The sequence below is a fragment of the Lipotes vexillifer genome, unplaced genomic scaffold (assembly GCF_000442215.2).
Source record: "Lipotes vexillifer unplaced genomic scaffold, Lipotes_vexillifer_v1.1 scaffold1091, whole genome shotgun sequence".
Classification (NCBI taxonomy): domain Eukaryota; kingdom Metazoa; phylum Chordata; class Mammalia; order Artiodactyla; family Lipotidae; genus Lipotes; species Lipotes vexillifer.
The window spans coordinates 1,092,256-1,115,314 of NW_006773710.1; the positions used below are offsets into that span (position 1 = coordinate 1,092,256).

Sequence of the window (23,059 nt, forward strand, 5' to 3'; positions counted from 1 at the left end):
GAAAGAGAGAAGTCGTCCATCCCTGGAATGGCGTTTGCACTTCTGCTGACCTCTCTGGACTCCTGTAGATCCCCTCCATCACACACTCTGCTGCAGCCATGCAGCATGACCTCCTCTCCTACACCAATTCCAGTCCTAAGGTTACATGTCTGACTCACTTATGGGATTCCTTCTGGAATAGCAATCCTATCTATCTATCTCTATAGCCTAGCACAACAGTAGTACCTAGAGGGCACATAATAACTGTCTGCTGAATGGCTGAATGAAGCAGAGCATAGTGTATTATACACTTATTATATTAGATATATTTGTGTATGTTTGTCCTTTGGTACGTAAGTTGCTTTAGTTAAGAAATTACATAATCCATTTATAAAAATCCTACGTTTCCTAGCACAGTGCTATGCATATAGGAGACTCAACATAAATACTCATGAATGAATAAACACCAAGTAGAAGGATCTTGGGCATCGCTTCTTAATCATAAACGGCTCCCTCCATAAAAAGAGAGTCTCCATCATTAACGGGGCCATAGAAATTCATGGAATTAACTCTGAAGGAAAATATAAGAGGAAATAATTGGGAAAAAGAGAATAATCTGAGGACATCACTATGAACATGATAACTAACCCCTTCTGTTAGAGACACTCTCCCCCGCCTCTGAACTTATGGTATGTTTTGTGCTGCTGCTATTGAGACTTGAATTTTGTTTTGAAAATACTAGAAATGCTATATGCTATTGGGGGAGAGCTTAGGGATAAGAAAAAGGAACACTTGACTTTTTATCTCCTTCTGACACTTTTTTTTTTTTTCAGTTTTTAGCTTTGTATATGCTAATTACATTTCTAAGACTCAATTTTCTCATTTGTAAAATGTTAGTAAAAATAGCCAATGTTTATTGAATGCTTACTGCGTGTCAGGCACTGGGCTAATATTTCACATGAACACGGATAATAAACATCATTACACCCTCATGAGTTAGATGCTATCATCATCATCATTGTTGTTCTATTATGGTATTATAATCTTAGATTAATATGTAATAGAGTGTCATGTTATTGAATAGATTGTGAGGACTACAGGTTATAAATCTTACACTATATTATGTTATATATAACATTTTATTGTTTTGTTTTAAAGATGAAAAAGCGTCACAAAAAGTTTATAGAACTTAGCAGAACTCAAAAGGGCTAGTGAGCCGAGGAGGAATTTTCAAACCAAGAAGCCACCTACAGCGAGCACACTCTGTGCTCTGTGGTGTGTGTCATCAAGGCCACCACCTGGCAGCACTAGTTACGAGCATGAGGCCATGGGTGGCTTGGTGCACAGTAATATTTAGGAAAATAAATAATAACAATAATAATATCAACATAACACACGTCGTCCCTTGACTCTGAATCCGCAGAGGTTAGGGGCAACCAAGCCCATCTCTGTCCTCTCGCACAGTACTTAGAAACATTCTTTGTCCTTTTTAGAGACTCAAGAATTATTTTATGAATGACTTATTTTGTGAATGATTCTCTCAATTACTTAGTTATATCTGTTCTTAAATAACATAAAACGAATGATATGCTACTAAGTTAACCTCATAATAATGTAAACATAACACCAAGAGTCAGGAAAAGACATGACTCGTCTTCCTCCTGGCAGCACTGAGCGGGATTTCATCTCCACAGGAAGGAGTGCTGGGAAGCCCTCCCCTCGAAGGAATCATTATAATCTTGACTTAAAGTGTCACCATAAAGTTGTTAAGACATCTACCATTTTGAACCGCAACTAATTTCAAAATTATAGTTAATGAAAGAGGTCTTTTTCTCTTGGCATTTCAAAAATCAATTTTACTGAGGAATAATTTGCATATAAGAAAATGCTCCTTTTTTTTAAAATTTGTTTTGTAAAAAATATTTATTTATTTAGGTTGGTCTGGGTCTTAGTTGCGGCATGCAGACTTCTTAATTGCAGCACGCGGGATCTAGTTCCCTGATCAGGGATCGAACCCAGGACCCCTGCATTGGGAGTGCAGTGGACCACCAGGGAAGTCCCAAAATGCTCCTATTTTAAATTCACTGCCTTTTTACAAATTTGTGCACCTGTGTAACGCTCACCACCATCAAAATACAGAACATTTCCATCACCCACAAAATGTTCCCTTTGCTCAATCCCAGTCAATCCCCACCCCCTGCATCTTTGGGCAACGATTGATTGCATTCTCTGAGTCTAGATTATCTTTGTCTTTTCTAGGGTTTCATGTAAATTGAATCATACAGTATGCATTCTTTTTAGTCCAGCTTCTTTCACTCAGCTTAACATTTTTAAAATCCATTCATGTTGTTGTGTGTATTAACAGTTCATTCTTTTTAGACTGCTCAGCAATATTCCACTGTATGGATATACTGCAATTTGTTTATTTATTCATCTTTGATGGATGTTGGTTTGCTCCCAGTTACAGGCTAAAGAGCTTATATGAATGTCTGTCTACAAGTTATGGTGTGGAAATACGTTTATATTTCTCTTGGATAAATACCTAGGTGGGAAGTTATTGATCATATTGTGTGTATTTAAGCTCAAATAACGTTTGAGCTTAGATGTTAATCAAAACATTAGTGTGTCATATGCCGAGAAGAAAAACTCTTGATGCCCTCTAAATGAATATCTAGTAGCTATACAGGTTAAATATTGTTTTCTCATATGAAGCCGAAGTTAAAGTTAATTTCTCTTAAAAGTTTTTTTAAATAATTATTAAAAGAAATTGTTTTACTTTTGCTGGAACATGATTCTTTTGAATGTTTTAAAAATTATTGTATTTGTATTGTCAGTTTATGTCAATTGCTGATTTCCATATGTAATCTGACGTATTACCATTTTTATAAGTAGATAAATTACTTTAAAAATTTCTCAGCAAACAGTTATGTTACGTTCAATACTGACAGCTTTTACATTTTTATTTAACTTTTCACTATAACATTTTTATTCTGTCCTTTTTAATCCTACACTGAATAAAAAAGTAAGCTTTCTACTTCCTTTTAAATGTATGAAGCCCAGATGTGCTTAAGGTGCACAAAGAGGTATCGATGTGTCTGTGGTACTCAGATTTCATGCAGGAGGAGATTCGGAAAAAGATGCCCATGAAAGGGTCCTCAGGGGGTGATAACGGGAAAAGAAAAAGGTCGAATAGCACTACTCTAAAGGAAGTAGTTTAAAATAATACTTTGTTTTATTTTTACAGCTATATATGCCTATATAGCTACATGTAAAGTTACATATAGTTATCTACTTTAAAATTATATATATATATATATTATAAATATTACACACATACATAGATGGATATTACATATACGCATAGTTATCTGCCCACTGGCTTGGAATATAAAATACGTTTCTTATTGTACACAGTGAAACACACTGAAAAACACAAGAGACAAGGCAATGAATCCAACATGAATCTTAACGATAATAATAAATCTGCCCTTTAATGACTATCTCTTAGATGCTGGACACTATAGTCAGCACTGCAGAAGCATTCAGTATTTCCTTCAATCCTCTTTACATCTTTACATTGTACACATAAGCAAACTGAGGTTCAGGGACATGAAATACCCAATGTTAAAACGCTAATTAATGGCAGACCTAACTCAGCTCTGCTTACTAAGACCCAAGCTCTCTTTGCTCAAACATTTGTCTCTTCTTGACCTCCAACAGCACACAGTATAGTAGTTAGAAGAATAAGTAATGGTGAAAGTATGAGTAAAATACACAAATGCTATGAGATATATACAGATAAATAAGTTACTTTATTTAAGAAGCATTTGTTGATGAGTGTAGTATACTTGTTTAGCTCCCAAGTTCGGAGCATGATTACCAGCTTCATCTGTAAAATAAGGCTAAGTGCCACTAACTTCACAGATGCTCTTGTCAGTGTTAAATGAGGCAATGTGTGTTAGGGCCTGAAAGTAGTTAACAGCTCAATTATTGTTAAGTGTTATTAGCTGGACATTACAGAAGACATAAGCCTACCTGAAATACTCTCATGATCCAGGTTCACATACAACAGTTACAGACCCCTAAAAAACCCATGCAAGGATAAAGTAAATATAATAATTGCTATGGGAATTCACGAAGCAAAGGTGACTGTGGTATCTGGACACGACAAAGGCAGCAGAAAGACCTTTACCTGAACTCTGAGAAATGGATATGGCTTCGGAAAGGCAGAAAAGAAAGTAAATTTATTTTAAGCCAGGCCAGAATAGAAACAGTTACAGAGCAGGAAATAAGCATGGTATTTAGGGAACCAGACTTTGTGAAACACAGACTTGGTGAAGAATGAGAAGCAAAACAAGAAAGGAAGGCTGACACCAGAAGACAGAGGTGGAAAATCGGTGCCCCAATTCTTTGAGAAGTTGAAAGTCACTGACAGTTTCTGGTCAGATGAATGAAACGATGCCTTTTAAAGCTTACTTGTGACATTATACAGGAGTTGGAGACACATTTGACACAAGAAAGCTAGTATTGAAACCACTGCATTAAATCAGAAATCCATGCAGAATGAAGTGGATCAGGGTGACAGTGTTGGAAATGAAATAATAAGTTTACGTTGGAGCAGATATCTCCCCTGTCCCCCAAAATAATCAATAGCTTTGGGGTGTGATATAAGGGAAAGAAGGAATTAATGACAACTGCGTGATTTCAAGGCCTCAAAGAATATGAAAGGCCATTACTGTGAATAATGTAGAGGTAAATAAACGGACTTAATAAATCTTTGACTTTGTACCTATTACGTCTAATATAATAATAAACACAGCTAGATAAAAGGGTCTTAATAAAATATTATAAGTCATCAATATGGTCAGATCTTGAACTGTAATTCTGGAGACCATCAATACAGAGATAACAACTGAAGTGCTTAGAATGGATGAGTTGCCAAGGGGGGGCCGTTGTCTCCACTTGCATCAGTATGAATTTATTCACAGATGCCTGTAAGATTTTTTCTTTCTGTCAGTCAAGTTAGGCTATCCTTGAGTTTTTCCTACGGTGTCCCTGGAAAGGTAACGCCTCCTATCTGTCACACTAAGTAAAGCAGCACAAAGAGATCCAACAGGGAAAACTGCTATTAGCCCATCACTTTTATTGTCAAGTCCACTAAAACGAAAGGTTTCTAAAAAGGTTTTTGGTAAATGTATATGTTTACCCATCAATTTATTTATACTTTTGTTACAAATGTTGGAATTATCTAAGGTTTATTTACACGCCCATTCCATATTCCCTGGCTATACTAAAGAACAAAGAGCTGCATCCTAACCTGGGGGCAAAAAGTTCCTACATCTCAGATGGCAGTGCATAATGATTCATTATAAACTGTTCATAGAGTCAATACGTGATGCTCTATCCAGGCCCTTTATAAGATCTAATGAGGCATATGTTGCCATATACCAAACTAAAAAATAGGATGCGAAAAACATTTGAATAACAAATGTTACTTTGACTGTTAATTTGAAGTAATATTAAGAAAAATTATTTCAAGTACTAATCAAAATTTCAGTATTCAATCCTTGCTGAAATAAAAAATATGAATCGATATATAGAGAAAAACTAATTGAGATTGAAGAGAGGCAACTGAATGCTAATAGATGGAAAATAATGTATTCATATTTACTTTTTGTTTTGGACCAAAAATCTTACGCTCAAATATTTTTAGTTTTAGCATCATCTATGAATTTGCACAGTTGATTTCATGAATGTTGGTGGCATGTGTGTCATTCCACAGAAATACTTCTTTTATATTGTAAGCTATTTTGTCTATAACATGGGTTTTCTTGTTTCAGTTTAATTTTATGTTCACGGTGCACTTTTAAATTTGTCTTCTTTTTATTTGATGCAGAAGTATATTATCGCAAATTTCACAAAAATTCTTTCAATCAACTGTGTTTACTTGGAAATAATTTTATATTAGTAGAGGATGAAGAAAAAAATAGATTTAATTCATACTCACTGTGGTAGTGTTGCTGGCAGGGAACGTCTAATAATTGAATGGACTTGTCTGTAAACATCCAGCTTAGACATGCATCGGCAGGAAGTGTGATTGGCAAAACTGATTGTTACTGGTTTGGGGCCTTGAGAGAGAGGCACTGTAATTTCAAACAACTACAAAGAAGGGACAAAAGAAGAAAAATTATATAGATGCTATAAAGCATTTTTATGGTACATGTTGGAGTCCAAAAAGAGTGAGATTAACTCTTCATGATTAGGTAGTGCTGCATAATGTATGCAGGATGCTAAAGTTTTTTACGATTACAATGTAAAAACTGTTTTGCGTCTAATAAGTATCCTTTATCAGAATAGTAAACAGTCCATATGCTTATCTCATGTCACTATTATAAAGCATATTAGAATTTTGATAACCAACTAATGACTACAGAGCAGAGATGTGACAGACCAACATGTTCAAGGAGAAAAGGATTGTTTCAGAGTCCTAGATTATTCCAGGGGTTTAAAAAAAATGGCACTGATATAAATATCTTTGTGATGTAAGAGCAAATCTATTGGTCACACAACCTTGAAATGTTTGGGTAAGTCCTATTTTATGTAAATTGAATACACAGACATAAAATACATAGATGTAAAACTGACTTTCATTCCAAATTAAACTTCAACCTCAAAGTAGTGTTACATTTATCTGAGATATCTTATGAATTTATTATGTTTAAAAGAAAAATAAATACATTCATTAGTAAAGGATCGTTTCTGCTATTTTGACGAAGGCATTAGGAGAATATAAGTGTAAAACAGGGTAGGACGTTATACATGATGGTGGATTAGAGTCTTAACATTTTGTTTAAAACCTCATTCTGAATATGCCTCATTAGTGGGGAACTTCAGCTTTTCCTCTTCCTTCCACAAAAACAATGTTTTAAGATGAATATACAAATAAATTAGTGATTAAGTAAAACTAAGAGGATTTAAATTCCAAAGATTCTTAAAATCTAAATTATGATCAGTAATAATGGTGAAAGTGAAATCCTGACCATTACCTGCTTGATAAGATCAGTTCATAGTAATTTAATTGTAGTTAAACCGTGTGTTGTTTGCTACCTTTACAGACATTTGTGTAGTGCTAAAAAAGACAACACACCCCAGAGCCTTGTGATTCCACCCTGTGCTGTAATTTCATGCCAACAGTTGAAGATCATTGCAGATATTTAGGGAATAGAATTAGCTGCTGCCCATTCTGTCCATGCCTACAGGGAGATTCACTGAAATGAATTTTGAAGAATGAAATATAGAAATATCTAAATTATAAACGCACATTTTCTTCACTTGAAATGTATTTCTTATATATTCACGTAAAACTTCAGCTACTTTCTTAGCCTAAGTGCCTTAGGAGGAATGGGCATAAGACTCACATCCAGACAGGGCACCTTTATTAGCAACCCCACTTATAAGTTAATGTGAACTTGGAAAGGTCATTTAACTTCTCGAAGCTGTATATTTCTTTAACAACCAGTAAATTCAGGGTAACATTTGACCCATTAATTCATGGGACTGTTTTAAAAATTGTGTAAGCTAACGTATATGATTGTGATATGTACTTTGATTGCCGTGTAGATGTGAGTTATTATTATTTGCATATATTCTCAAGATTCTAGATGTTTTCCAGAATACTTTCTATTCTATGTAGATAATCTCAACATATGGCCTCAATGTATCCTAGTATTATCATTTTGACCAGTTTCTTCTCTAAAAAGACATTTGTTTATGCAGTTTGGATGAAAACCTTTTATTAGGTAAAATGTCACACTGGCAGAAATCTTTTGCACAATGTATAACTATTTTAAGAGAGAATTCTGTACTATCTATATATACTACAGTTTTTCTACTTCTTATGACATCTCTCGACCCTACATTAAGAACCAGCATTACAGAAGAAATATAAAGTGGTTTAGAATTGCTTATTTAATTTTCATATTTATATATTTATAAATTACTTAATTAAACTCTGTCATAGTGGAAATGATAGAAAGATGTACAGGTCAGCTCAGAAAAACCTAAGAATTTATGTTTAACTGGCAATTAGATATATGTACTTAGAGCTTAGGAGAGCCCCTTAAAGGCCAGCGGTATTAAAGTTGGAATTAAATTCTTGGGCATTGATGAGAAAACTTGGTGAGATCATTCTGAATGAAAACAGAACACGCCTAATAATAGAAACCTGGACAACAGGAACGTATAAGGGGTGAAAACAGGCACATGAACAAGTAAATGTGTTTGGGAAGAAGTTTGACCCTACATGGAGAACCAGGAGGGGAACTGTTAAACCAAGAGAAGCAAAAGAAAGAGAGGAGGGCTTCCCTGGTGGCGCAGTGGTTGAGAGCCCGCCTGCCGATGCAGGGGACGCGAGTTCGTGCCCTGGTCTGGGAAGATCCCACGTGCCGCAGAGCGGCTGGGCCCGTGAGCCGTGGCCGCTGAGCCTGCGCGTCCGGAGCCTGTGCTCCGCAGCGGGAGAGGCCACAACAGTGAGAGGCCAGCGTACCGCAAAAAAAAAAAAAAAAAAAAAAAAAAAAGAAGAATGGAGAGCTTCAAGAAGGTGGGTGTGGTCACAGGGTCAAAGGTCTTCAAGTGCGCTAAGGACTGAGTGGCGATAACTGGGTACCAGAGTGAGTCTGAGGGCTGGAGCAGGTGGGAATGAAGAAACAAGAAGGGTGGCCTCATGCGATTGGAGAGAAAGGGATCAGACGGGTCAGGCCACGAGGGCATTTCTGCTTACAGAATGCGCGTAATAACCACTGCAAGATCTGGCATCGTCTCAAGTGACACAAGGCAGAACAGGGCCTGATGGCGAGGGATAAGGCACTATGAGATAACAGCTATTGTAAAAGAGTGAATGATGCTTTCCCACCCCCAGACCTCAGCCGCATCCTTCCTACTTTCAATGACTGCTGCCATTCCGGGTGCCACCCTGGCATGGTTTCCAAGGGGAAAGAGACCACAGTGAGTGTTAACAGTGATCGTGGGCAGATTTCGGCCATTCCTGGGTGGACAGTGTCCCCATTCAGGACCTGCCCCAAAGCACCAGGTGTGTATTCAGGAACTAGGGCTTCGAAGAATGTTCTAATGAGACGGAGATCAGTAAAATGCATATTAAGAGGCATCTTCCTGGTAAAATAAGCCTGGCGCTATACTTTCAAAGGGTGGAAGGGATTTGTGTTGGTGAATACACTGACTAAAAGGATAAAGGGACAGGTAAAGAGGCACTGAAAAAACAAATCACTGTTCAGAGAACTGTTTTTTTCCTGTAAGTTGAAGATTTTTCATAGGCATTAAAACTGTGGTGCAGTTTGAGAGAAAAATTATTTCTAATTAAGGAAAATAAATATTTAATTATTGATGTCATAGAAATGTCTCTTGTTTGAGTCCAAGTAGGCAATTTGCCAGCTCAGTTCAGTTAATTTGATCAAAAGGAAGAAACAGGCTGAAGATTAAAGTAAAAACCCTTTTCTTCTCTTTGAAACACACCTTCCACCTCCAAATTTTGACCTGAGATTTTCAGGCAGTTTCCTTAACTTTCTAATTGACTGTGTCAGTGTGGAAAAAATTTAAGGGTCCAGAGAAAGATGCTTTTGACCAATATTAAAGGGAAAAAGATTTTTGATAATTGAGTTTTATTCATCTGTTGACTTCAGAAGAATTAAAAACATCTACTGAGATGTGCTGTATATGTGGATGGTAAGACGTAATTGTGCCAATGCCAGCTGCTGTCACACATTAAAGGAGCCTCTCTCATTTCCCACCTCCTTTCTGCACTAGCTTTAAATGTGAGTATTGATTGACTTTTTTTTTCATTTAAAATGATTAAATACAGTTTCTACTCCTTTTTAGTAAGTATAATAAATTCCATTTTCTTTTTTACAGACCAATTTGTGAATTTTATATTGCTATATTTAATCCCTATGTTACTAAGAATGTCTATAGCCCTTTTTCCTAATTAGATAGTATGCTCAGAAAATGTAAATATTTTTGAGCTGAAAAATATTAATAATTAGAATCACATTATAAACTCACATGTCTCCCTAAACAAATAAACTTTTCAAATAACTGGCAACTTCCCTTTTCTACTAGAGATATAAGAATAACCAAGATCTTAGTCTTAGAAAGAGATAGACATTAATTAGAGTCCTGCATCTGTGCTACTTTTGTGATTTGGAAAAATTACCTAACTTCCCTTAGCCGCTGTTTCATGATTTATGAAATAGGGATAATAATGGTGGTGATTTCATGGCAGTGTTGTTTGGATGATTCTTCTTCCTCTTCTTTAAAACTGAGTTGAGCCTTCATTAGAGGAATTACAATTTTTTAACTTATTTAAAATCTTTCTTTGTTCAGTTTCCAATAACTATTTATTGAGAACCTATACGTCATCAGTCATCTCAAGCCAACCGTCATCTCAAGATAACAGTCATCAATCAATGGCTCTTGTCCCTAGTTTTAGTTAAGCAAAACTAACAATGACAGCAAATTAGGAAAAAAAAATCTCTGTGTATGTATGATGATACTAGGTTAGAATTTTAAACACAGCAAATAGTTTACCACAAATGCTGTTGGTAAGCAAGAACCTGCAGTTTAACTCCCTTATGAAATCTGTGCTTGTCATTTATATAAAGACCGAAACCAACACAGTGACTATAATTTTCTCTCAAAAGAGTTAAGGTCTATCCAAAAACATCAGTCTTTGAAACAATAAATAGATTCTTTATATTTTAATGCAGTAAAAATCCCTATACTCTTGTCAGATTGTTTTGTTCTTTAATGTGTGCACAATATTACTTTGTATTTTCAATTTAAACTCTTAAGTGCAAAATTTATGTACTACGTTCAGCTTTACCTAATAATTCTATGTATATACGTGCACCTTGTAAATACTAATGGATGTATTTAGTATCATCATCCATCATTAATGGATGATGATAATTATAACTTGATATTTTGAACATGATGATTTTCCTAAAATAGTTTTATACCATAAAGTGAATTGTTCTTGAACAATAGATGGTATGAGCTTGTATATAATTAAGCATCTAAATAATAATAAAATTCACTGTGGAGACTGATGCTATACAATCAGCACATGCCTATTAAAAGCCCAGAGATAAACCCACGCACATATGGACACCTTATCTTTGATAAAGGTGGCAGGAACGTACAGTGGAGAAAGGACAGCCTCTTCAATAAGTGGTGCTGGGAAAACTGGACAGCTACATGTAAAAGTATGAGATTAGATCACTCCCTAACACCATACACAAAAATAAACTCAAAATGGATTAAAGACCTAAATTTAAGGCCAGAAACTATGAAACTCTTAGAGGAAAACATAGGCAGAACACTCTATGACATAAATCACAGCAAGATCCTTCTTGACCCATCTCCTAGAGTAATGGAGATAAAAACAAAAATAAACAAATGGGACCTAATGAAACTTCAAAGCTTTTGCACAGCAAAGGAAACCATAAACAAGACCAAAAGACAGCCCTCAGAATGGGAGAAAATATTTGCAAATGAATCAACTGACAAAGGATTAATCTCTAAAATTTACAGGCAGCTCATGCAGCTCAATAACAAAAAAATAAACAACCCAATCCAAAAATGGGCAGAAGACCTAAATAGACATTTCTCCAAAGAAGATATACAGACTGCCAACAAACACATGAAAGAATGCTCAACATCATTAATCATTAGAGAAATGCAAATCAAAACTACAATGAGATATCATCTCACACCAGTCAGAATGGCCATCATCAAAAAATCTAGAAACAATAAATGCTGGAGAGGGTGTGGAGAAAAGGGAACACTCTTGCACTGCTGGTGGGAATGTGAATTGGTTCAGCCACTATGGAGAACAGTATGGAGGTTCCTTAAAAAACTACAAATAGAACTACCATATGACCCAGCAATCCCACTACTAGGTATATACCCTGAGGAAACCAGAATTCAAAAAGAGTCATGTACCAAAATGTTCATTGAAGCTCTATTTACAATAGCCCGGAGATGGAAACAACCTAAGTGCCCATCGTCGGATGAATGGATAAAGAAGATGTGGCACATATATACAATGGAATATTACTCAGCCATAAAAAGAAACGCAATTGAGCTATTTGTAATGAGGTGGATAGACCTAGAGTCTGTCATACAGAGTGAGGTAAGTCAGAAAGAGAAGGACAAATACCGTGTGCTGACACATATATATGGAATTTAAGGAAAAAAAATGTCATGAAGAACCTAGGGGTAAAACAGGAATAAAGACACAGACCTACTGGAGAACAGACTTGAGGATATGGGGAGGGGGAAGGGTGAGGTGTGATAGGGCGAGAGAGAGACATGGACATATATATATATTAACAAACGTAAGGTGGATAGCCAGTGGGAAGCAGCCGCGTGGCACAGGGAAACCGGCTCGGTTCTTTGTGGCTGTCTGGGGGGGGGGACAGGGAGGGGGGGAGGGAGGGAGACAAAGAGGGAAGAGATATGGGAACATATGTATATGTATAACTGATTCACTCTCTTATAAAGCAGAAACTAACACACCATTGTAAAGCAATTATACCCCAATAAAGATGTTAAAAATAAATAAATAAATAAAAATTAAAATAAAAAAAAAAAGAGTTGCTGGTTTTGGAGAAGATCAGAAGAATTTACATAAAGATGGCATTTAAACAAAGATGGAAATTGAAAAAATTTCGTGATTGTATATTCAGTAAAAAACTGTAATAAACAAGAGGAAATGACAAACATTTCCAACAGACAGGTTCCCATTTGCTATCTACTGGAATTCTTTAATAAGAATATTTAACAGTCCATTCTCACCAACAAGAATGGACTTCAAATAAAGCCACATTTTGAAACAATAGGTTGTTTACACCAGCATAGCAACAGTTGTAAAGCAACAATTCCTATTTCTACTTCTCTTGCAGGCTATGCAAGAAAAAGGTGTACAACTTTCTTTTTGAGAAGATCCTGGATTACAGTTTAGTACCAAATTCTAGAGAATGTTTGGGTGGATAAAAATATGACACAAAAAGTGCCTTCCTTTACAACTTTTTATCTCAAAATATGACCAGTTTCTCTCCAGTGAATAATATTTCACTACCATATGTAACTTAAATATTCCAACCCTGAGTCCGTTAATTAAGTGTAGACACATCTGTAGCCCCTGGAGAGCACGGCTAATAACTGTAAAGTCAGACAGAAAAACTGCACAACATTTAAAGAAATAATCCCTAAACATGGGAAAAGATGAAAATTGAGGGTTTATTTTAACCTTTTAACTGAGTATATTAACCACATGGCCAGCTATCAAGGGTCTATGGAACTTAAATTGGGTCTGGGAAGACAGCAAGTCCTAACAGATTTACATCTGGCATTGAATTCATTTTACATGTTTTTATAAATAAAATGTACATACAGTGCTACGATTAAAATAAAAACCCCAATTCAGGAGTTTTAGAAATACTGAATAAAACTTGTGGACATGATCAGTACATTAAGTTGGAAAAAAATGGTATGTTTAACAGATGCATTAACTTCTGATAACTGGTATTGGTATAGAGTTCTTTTCCCACATCTGGATAAAACCTGATTTCCAACAACCGTGCTTGCCAAATATTACTTAGCTAAAGATTCAGAACAAATCGCATTCCACTTGTTAAATACATATGAATGTAATAAAGTAATCCTTCAGACTGTTGGTGTTCTGTTTAATTAACGGAAGAATTATCCCTGTCGGCAGTGCAAAATAATACTTCTAAGTTTCATTCCAGAGTTGCACATTTTACTTAGGTTTAAGTGAATTTTGCAGTAAAAGACAATTTTAGGAAACACTTGAACTCCAATACGATCTGGCGTGCTTTTGCTAGTCTATATGCTCATATGATTTCTTTATAAGGTAACACAAACATAGAATAGCTATTTCTAAGACAGCAACACAGAATTTTAAATAATGTGGTTCATGCACGTCAGAATGAGGAAAGGAGGTTTAGGGCCCAGACTGAGCTGTTTCTTCAGTTGATACTAATGAACACATACAGTTTCTCCAGTTCTAACTCCAAGATGTCCAAGGAAAGCCCATAGATTTAGCAGTTATTTTTTCATTCCTATCTTCAGTGACACTATTCAACAACAATACCAACATTTAAATAACTTTTTGTCCGTATGTTTGGCTCAAAAGCAGATGACTTTCTTCTGCTTCTACTTTGGCCATCAAATAATTTACGTTCTGCAAAATCCACTTTCTACTTTTTGGTTATGTGTCTTAAACATACAATTTCTCATGAGAAAATACACTTAAAGCATATGTTTAGGAAAGAGGTCAAGAAGACATCCGATCTGTGTAACTTTTCAAAGTCACTTAGATATTAGTTGGGAAGGACTTCGGAGCGGTTGTTATGGATTAGCTCACTCTGGAATGCTCAGTGCATGTGGTTTTACTTTTCAACTCACGGCTGGCTTCCTCACACACGCTGATAACCTGTCCTTCATGGAACCCCATAAAATTTTTCTATGAAGTTTCTACTAAAAACTTGGGTTTTACATTACTTAAGGTACATTGTCCTTACAGTTTATATGATTCTAACTGGTGACTTGTTGCCAAAAGATGTGTCTGGAATTCCTGTAACAAAACACTTTTTTTTCCCCCTTCAGAAAATATCGGTAAGAAACTTCCTTTTATGTTTGAAAGCAATCATCACATGCTCCCATTTATACTACATTGAAAATATAATAAAACAGATAAACTCAGGAAAGAGAGTTACCTGAGTGCAAGCTTTACAAGCTGCAAAATCAGTAAAAAGGTCAAAGGCAAATGAAAGCAGTGCCATCAGGAATTTCATGTCTTGTTCTCCTTGGTTTGTAAACCTCCTTGATAAACACTACTTAGTCGGTGCTTCACCACATTTGCTTAATTGAATTTAAATTCAAATTATCCCTTTCACCTTAAAAAATAAATCTGAGTGCATTCTTTGGGTGGGAGAAGGGCATGATATTACAAAATCAAAGGGAGAAATGGGTGGGATATCAACGACTGAATATTGGCTTTCCCTGGGTATTAGCTTTGGATCTCTCTCCTGATACAAGAATTCTCTCAGCAGTAGCAACCACATAAAGGCTTCAAACCACATGCATCAATATTGGGTTTCCTCCCAAATCTATAGCTGAAGATCCAATCACTGCTGTAGAGTTCTAGAATTATATGCCCAGTCTTCCTCTGGTATCTCCACCTAAATACCACTCAGATGCTTCAAAACCAGCCTATTCAAAACTCTGCCTTTGACTCCAAATCTGTTCCCTTTTATTTAAGTATTTATTTAGTGCACAGTGTTTACTATGTGCCAACTGCCGCGCTATTATGCCCCCTGGTAATAACCAAACACAGCCTTTGCTTTCATGGGGTTTAGAGCCTGGGGAATGAAATAATCTGACAGACAGATAAGGTAATGATGCTATATTGTATGGGTAATAAAGGGTGCTATCGGAGCACAGGACAGGATGCTGTGAAGGCGACGTTTATGTCTAGGCCTAAGGATGTGTAGAAATCAGCTCGATAAGTGGGGACGTGGTGGTGGTGTGTAAGGAGGTGTTTCAAACCCAGGATGCAGTACTGGAATGACTTGGAGGTAAGAGATTTTAACATAATTTAAAGAGTAAAGGAATTTGGGTATTTGTGGAAAGCAGTTTTTGCGGGAAAGAGCAGAGACAATTGAAGCTGCAGATTTAAGAAGCAGCCAGATCATGGAGGGCCCAGGAAACCATGTTAAAGGATTTATCCTAAAGGAGACACCTGAAGAGGAGTGTCATTCAAAATATTTCACAACTTAGAAGGTTGGTATCAACCAATCAGAAGAGATGCTAGCCTGAGCAGTCCAATCAGAAAAGGCCAGCTTATCAATACCCTCGCTGTACGCTGGCTCAGTCGCAATAGGCAGTGTTACAGGAGAGTTTTGAGCAGCACCTGATTTCTCATTTAGAAAAGAAAAAACTCACTGCTTATAATGCGGCAAAGGGATTGGAGGGAAGTAGGAAGGAGGTATGACATCAGTTAGTGGGCTGGTCCACGCGTCATGCCCCAGGTGATTGACGGATGCAGCCCAGATCAGAGTGGAGTAACCAGAATGAAGACACAGACAGGTTCTAGAGACGTTTGGAAGGTAGAGTTAACAGGAGTTATTGACTGGGCTTCTGGTGAAAGCAAGAATAATCAGACTGACCAACTAAAAGAACGGCATCATTTACTAAGAGAACGCTGGAAAAAGAAAAAGATTCATTGACTTTTTTGTTTATTTGTGAGGGTGGGTGGAGGTGGGAGACAAGCCGTAACTCCAGTGTGACACAGGCTGACTCTGACCTGTCTGGGGGAAGCTGAGTCACGAGGCTGAGTTGGTTGTGCGGAAACCACGAGAGAGGTCTGAGCTGGAGATAAAGATTTGGGAGTAATCACCAGGAAGGGCAGAAAGAGAAGGTGAGGAAAGAGGGTGTGTAGAGTCAGAGGAGGGTGTCTGGAGCGGAACTCGGAAGACTAAGTACTTCCTTCCCAACTGACTTCAAACTTTTAACTCCAAAATTCTGCACATCTTTAAAAACTTGAAATGCTAAAATGAAAACTACTCTGTTGTTACACATTTTAAAGCCACTGCTATGCAGATCAGAATTTATAAGAATTGTGATTATCGCAAGTATCAAGTCTATCGAAAAAATCCAAACAAAATGTGAAAACATAAACCAACAAGAAACCAGACAGACTTCAAAAATGGCATAGGCAAATCCCGATTTTTTTTTCATATGAGCAGATAATTGGGAGGAAGCAGGTAAAATGAATCATAGCAACATCATAAATGTATTGTAAAAGTAATCCTAAATTCTGTGAAGCTTGGAGGTGAAAGAAGATTAAATACAGCTCAAGTACCATAATAATAAACAGTATTGTCTAGGACACATGTCATACTGCTGAACTGAATTATTTTAAAATATACACAATTAAAGGTATTCAAAAAATTTATTTTAATTCCAAAATCCCTCATGTTTATTTTCTCTAACTTTGAAAAAGATAGCGTTTTCTTTTCAAGAGACTCAGAAGGCCGCCATGTCTTTGATAGAGTTTGGCTTGAATATAAAAACAGCATCATTTTTTTAAATCTTAATATCTTTTTAAAATGAATATTACTTTCTGCAGAATACGCTACTGCCATAAGCATTTCTATTTGACCTTTAAAACGTGGCTTGGATGCCACTCTGTAAAGAGAGTTCACGAAGCATCAATTACTCTTTCGGTGATGGTCTACCATGGAAAGCACCAACTACTGGGACGTTAACTTCGTTCCCCAGAGACAAGACAAGCAAGTGTGAGCGGGACTAAGGCCCTCTGAAGGCCGCAGGGATGAAGGCGCCCGGGTGCAGGGCTCACACAGAGCCCGGCCTACCGCCTTGCTGAGGTAGCTGGCGCTGGTGTTCGTGCACCGCTGGCCCTCGCTGTTGCAGCAGCCGCCGCATCTGTAGACGGACACGCACGGAGGCTTGAAGAAGGTGTTAGTCGCTGCTCCGAACTCCTTCCCCACATCCACGCACACCTCCCGCGGCACGCACTGGGTCTTCCTCCACTCAGTATCGATACCTGTCGGGTCACAGGGAAGGCCGTGAGTCGCACAGAAGCCGCCAAGGCGGAGACACCCACAGTAGTTGGAAGCCACTCACATTTGATTTCAGAGTGAAGAGTTAAGTACAATGCATAACTTTAGAGGAATAGTTGATGGGATCCTACATCGCCCCGTGAATTGGAATAGGGTATAATCTTTAACAGAGCAGCTAGAGGTATTCTCTAAAAGAAAAAACAACTAACATCCAGACGCTTTCTCAAAATGAGAATAGAATATTGATTCTACGGCCCTTATGTTTGGTTTTCTTTACTTAAGAAAATGAACATTTAATAACATTTAAAATGTTAAATTAACATTTTAATATAAAACCCACAGAGACTCGTGATCATTTGCTATCATACGTAGCATTTTTGACGTCTCAGAGCAAACATGAACGTGTTTTTCTTTTTTAAACTGAGATGTAAATGAGATGATGGCTTTGGTTTTGGATTCAATTCAAAACTCATTTTCAGGCAGGCAATCTGGCAACCTCGGTAGTGTCCTGGTGATAGGTACTTGAAGTGAGAGGGTATTTTCCAGCAACTGGGACATGCATCCTGAACTTTAAGCTTTTTCAGGAAAGTCAAAATCTAGTCCTTTCATGCTCTCTCTTGGAATTCTGTTCCCAATGACTCAGTGCTTTACCTATAACACTGCTGACTCTTTAAAGACTGCATTAAAAATGATGTACTTCTTAAATGTCCTAGTTTATTTTCCCCCTATTTCCCTTAAAATAAAGTTTTTGGGAAAAAAAGATATAAACTACTGGTTATTCAACCATAAAACCATTTTGCTTGTTTGCTTTTGTTCTCAAAATAATTTGCAATCTCAAACCTTTACAGCAGTTAACATCCAACAACAGGAAGGAGTTAACGTTTTAAAAGTGTCCACCTATTTATGCTATGGCATTTTGTGCAACATCATAAGTTTTTGTGGTTGTAGCTTTACCAAAGTCCAGCTCTCAAGCAAGTTCCCTATGAAGCAACACAGAAGCAAATAGCAGTTCATAAGGTGATTTTGGATGATTTAGAAATTAAACATTTCTATATCCAAAGCTAAAGAAAATTTATGCGCAATTATTTTTATGATGCAGAATGTTTAAGTGATTAAACTGGTATAGTGTGTAAAATTTATCTGTATGTTTTAAAATTATTTCTGATGGGACATCACCTCAATTAAAAAAAAATTACAGTGTGTTGATATGCACGCACCTCCCTGTCTTTATTTTTCAAGAAATCATCTTAACCATGCACAGTGAAATCATAAAATTCTGTAGTTTGAAAATAATTCTTTATTTTCTGTTGTTTTATTTACTTTCGGCCCTAAAGGTGTTCAGTGGTATCACAAATGCTGAAATTAAAGGACCAGAGTGACAATTTTCCCTGGATTGATATATGAAGCTTACTATATATTTTCTTTCCCATACTTACTTTTTAAGATCTCTGCATTGTAGTGTGCTGCAGCAAATTTTAGAGTCCCTTCTGTTCTCGTATTGGCGTTGGCCTGTTCTTTACTGTGTTGCCAGCCACCTTTCCTTAACTGACACTTGTACATTTTCCAGGATTCAGGGTAGAGCAGAGTCATGAGCTCGTCTACACTGGACGCCGACCGCAGCTGCTCCTCCAGCTCTCTGCCTGCATAAGCCTGTCAAAGTGGCACGCAAGATCGGTTACCTGTCAGAGTAGGCATGTGGAACAGATGCACCAGAAAACCTTTAGCCTTGCTTCATATCTATCTACCTATACAAATAAATATATGTATATATACACACATATGTAATATATGCATTAGAAAACCTTTAGGCTTGTTATATATGTATAAATATATATGTATATATATTTATATATGTTATACATGCTAAATTTCTATTAAAATATTATTAATTTTCCCCAAATTAACTATTCTTGGTAAAATTACATTCATCTTTTAATTTGAATCAATACCACAATTAAAATGAAAGTAAACACCACAATTAAAATGTAAAATACATACTTAGTTGTTTTGTTTTGTTTTGTTTTGTTTGCGGTACGCGGGCCTCTCACTGTTGTGGCCTCTCCCGTTGCGGAGCACAGGCTCCGGACGCGCAGGCTCAGCGGCCATGGCTCACGGGCCCAGCCGCTCCGCAGCATGTGGGATCCTCCCGGACCGGGGCACGAACCCGCATCCCCTACATTGGCAGGCGGACTCCCAACCACTGCGCCACCAGGGAAGCCCCCTACTTGTCTTTTGATGGACAAAGTATGCATTTGGGGGACTTCATAACTAGAAACAGAATTGACAGTTCAGGAGGTATGTATTTATAAATACGGCCAAACCATTTTCCAAAGTGATTGCACCAACTGACAATTTATACTTCCGAGGGCTGCTCCCTGGCTCCATGCCCTTGCCCACAACTAGCAGTTTTTAAACTTTAGTCACTCTCATAAGTATGGGATACTAACTCATTGTGGTTTTAATGAGTAATGCCTGGAGGACTGATGACATTGAACACTCTTTCATTTTATTTGGACACTGGGTTACCCTCTCTTGAGATGTGCCAATTAAAAGGTTTTGATCCATTTCTGTTGGCTGTTTTATTTGTCGTTGATTTATAAGAGTAAAATGTATTCTGGATACAGGTTCTTTGTCAAATATGTGTATTGCAAACATCTTCCACTAGGAAACTTGTAATTTTACTCTTTCAATGGTGTTTTTTGATGAAGTAAAATTCTTAATATTAATGATGTTTGAACTTTTCTTTATGGTCAGTGCTTTTGGTGTATTTAAAAAAAATCTTTACCACAAAGTCATGAAAATATTATCTTATGTTGTCTTCTAGAATCTTTATTATTTTACTTTTCAAACGTGGACCTACGATTAACTTAGACTTGATTTTTCAGTATAGTGTGAGGTAGAGGTCCTGATTCTTTTTTTTCCCCACATCTAATTTTAATGGAAAGCCCACACTTTTGCCATAGCGCTGCACTAGTTCCTTTTTGTGAATCATGTGACTGTTTACATTGGGTCTGCTTTGGAACTTTCATTCCATTGGTCTTTTTTCTTTTTTAAAAAATTATTTATTTATTATTTATTTATTTGATTTTGGCTGCATTGGGTCTTCGTTCCTGCGCGCGGGCTTTCTCTAGTTGTGGTGAGCGGGGGCTACTCTTCATTGCGGTGCGCGGGCTTCTCATTGCAGTGGCTTCTCTTTGTTGCGGAGCACGGGCTCTAGAGTGCAGGCTCAGTAGTTGTGGCTCGCAGGCTCTAGAGCACAGACTCAGTAGTTGTGGTGCACAGGCTTAGTTGCTGTACGGCATGTGGGATCTTCCTGGACCAGGGCTCGAACCTGTGTCCCCTGCATTGGTTTACATTAGGCACTCAAGGATAGCAATAGTTTAATAATAGTAGTAGTGGTGGTAATAGCAGTAAACATGTGGGCAATAATTATATTAAGGGATATTCATTAAACTCCATAAAAGGTTCAGTTCTCAAAGCATACTTTAACATTAATTCCTATTCACTTAAAACCTGTGTTCCTTGTGAAATATCGTTTTCTCCCATCATGTCTACACAGTACTTAAAATCACATAATGCATGCACAGAGACACATTTCTAACAAAATATCTAACTGAATTCTGATTTTTCTAGGACAGATCATGTTTTGGAGAACCACACATACCTCATATAGAATAACACTAAGAACGTGTTTGGGGCACAGATATACCTGCGTTTGAATCTCACCTTTTCCACTTACTATGAGTGTGACCTTTGAGGCTCATTTTCCCCTGTGAAATGTGACAACTGCTGTAAAAATGAGCTACTTTGAAATAAATTATGTAAATAGCCCAGTGCTTATTTATAGTAGGTGTTTCATACGTGTAGAAAATGCTGATATTAATAATACCCCAAGCCTCTGGTTTCCCATTTATAAATGTAGATATTAACATGTATCGTGCAAAGCTTCTGTGTATGTAAATAAGACAGTATTTGGAAAGGTAAAGCACATAGGAAGAAGGCTGGTACACTGAGCAGTCACTTGTCCCTAATAAGATGTTCAAAATACCAAAGGAAAAATTTTATGCTTTTACAACTTTTACTGAATGACTACTCTGTGCCAAAGACTGTTCTAGGCATGCTAGTTATAACCAAGATTTCACTGAGTTTACCTGCTAGAAATGATACATAATTTTTTGAGGGCTGAGAAAATTGTAAGATCCTCAAACTTGCTTTTTTCCAAAGAATTTGCTAATTTTAAGGCATACCTGTTTTGTATATTGCAATTAATTCCAGATTAAACTTTTTCTTCCTTACGTGCTTCTATGTCTAAAAGATTCCAGATTATTTACCAAAGTGTCGGGGGGGGGGGGGGAATTTGTTGCTATGAAACAATGTTGAGTAAAGCAAAGTTGACTTATTTAACCAGAAGTACTGTATCTGAAAACACAAAAATTTCATTTTGCATTTTTACTAACCTTTGAGCTGCTAAATTTCTCTTTACAATTAAAACCCATTCAAGGATTTTTTTCAAAATAGCAAAAGCATAAATTCTAAGCATGCTTTTATTTATAAATTCATTTACTCAACTACCTATTTTTCTTTGTACTGATTTTGGACCACAGTTGCACTCTGGCTCTGGAAGGGGTGTGTGTGTGTGTGTGTGAGAGTGTGTGAGTCTGTGTGACAGTGTGTGTGTGTGAGAGAGTGCATGTGTGTGTGTGTGTGTGTGTGTGTGTGTGTGTGTGTGTGTGTGGTGGGGTATGCTGAGCATACACACTCAGTAGGTAACCGAGCGAGAAGAATGATGAGAGTCTGCTGCCACGTGGAGTTCAGCGTTCCGGATCTGGAATGTTTTCTGGGGGCAGGATCTCTCAGTTTTGGGGGAACCACAGCCATTCCCTTATCAAGCCAGGTACTCCTAGATCCCCAACTGCTTACTTCAGAAACAACTCCGCTCAACCCTGATGAAGTTCTCAGTAGTCTTCCTTAGGGCGTTAGCCAGTGTCAGAATAAGTCTTCCTTTAACAGTGCTCACCACCAGTTCATTTATCCCATGCTGGTTTATTCCCATGCTAATTTCAAACCATCTCCACTTACTTCCATTCCCTCATTCCTGCATTCAGTGGACAAACCTACCTCACACTTTGTAAAGAAAACAGATGTTAAAAGAGCAACTCAGACAAAAAGCGAGTAAAATGCTTCTCATCCTCTCCAAAGCTAGCAACCCGGGCTTCCCTGGTGGCGCAGTGGTTGAGAGTCCACCTGCCGATGCAGGGGACATGGGTTTGTGCCTCGGTCTGGGAGGATCCCACATGCCGTGGAGCAGCTGGGCCCGCGAGCCATGGCCGCTGAGCCTGCGCATCCGGAGCCTGTGCTCCACAACGGGAGAGGCCACAGCAGTGAGAGGCCCGCGTACC

General features: G+C 37.4%; 1 protein-coding gene across 1 annotated transcript in view; it reads right to left on the reverse strand.

Annotated features, from left to right (window-relative positions):
• Positions 1–23,059, reverse strand: part of VEGFC (vascular endothelial growth factor C) — an 84,180-nt gene that overhangs the window by 13,865 nt on the left and 47,256 nt on the right. The window contains exons 2-4 of the mRNA XM_007448458.1: positions 19,097–19,310; positions 17,454–17,644; positions 5,987–6,138 (exon numbers count right to left, since the gene is read on the reverse strand). Coding sequence (XP_007448520.1) covers positions 5,987–6,138; positions 17,454–17,644; positions 19,097–19,310 — 557 coding nt within the window. The remainder of the gene's footprint in view (positions 1–5,986; positions 6,139–17,453; positions 17,645–19,096; positions 19,311–23,059) is intronic.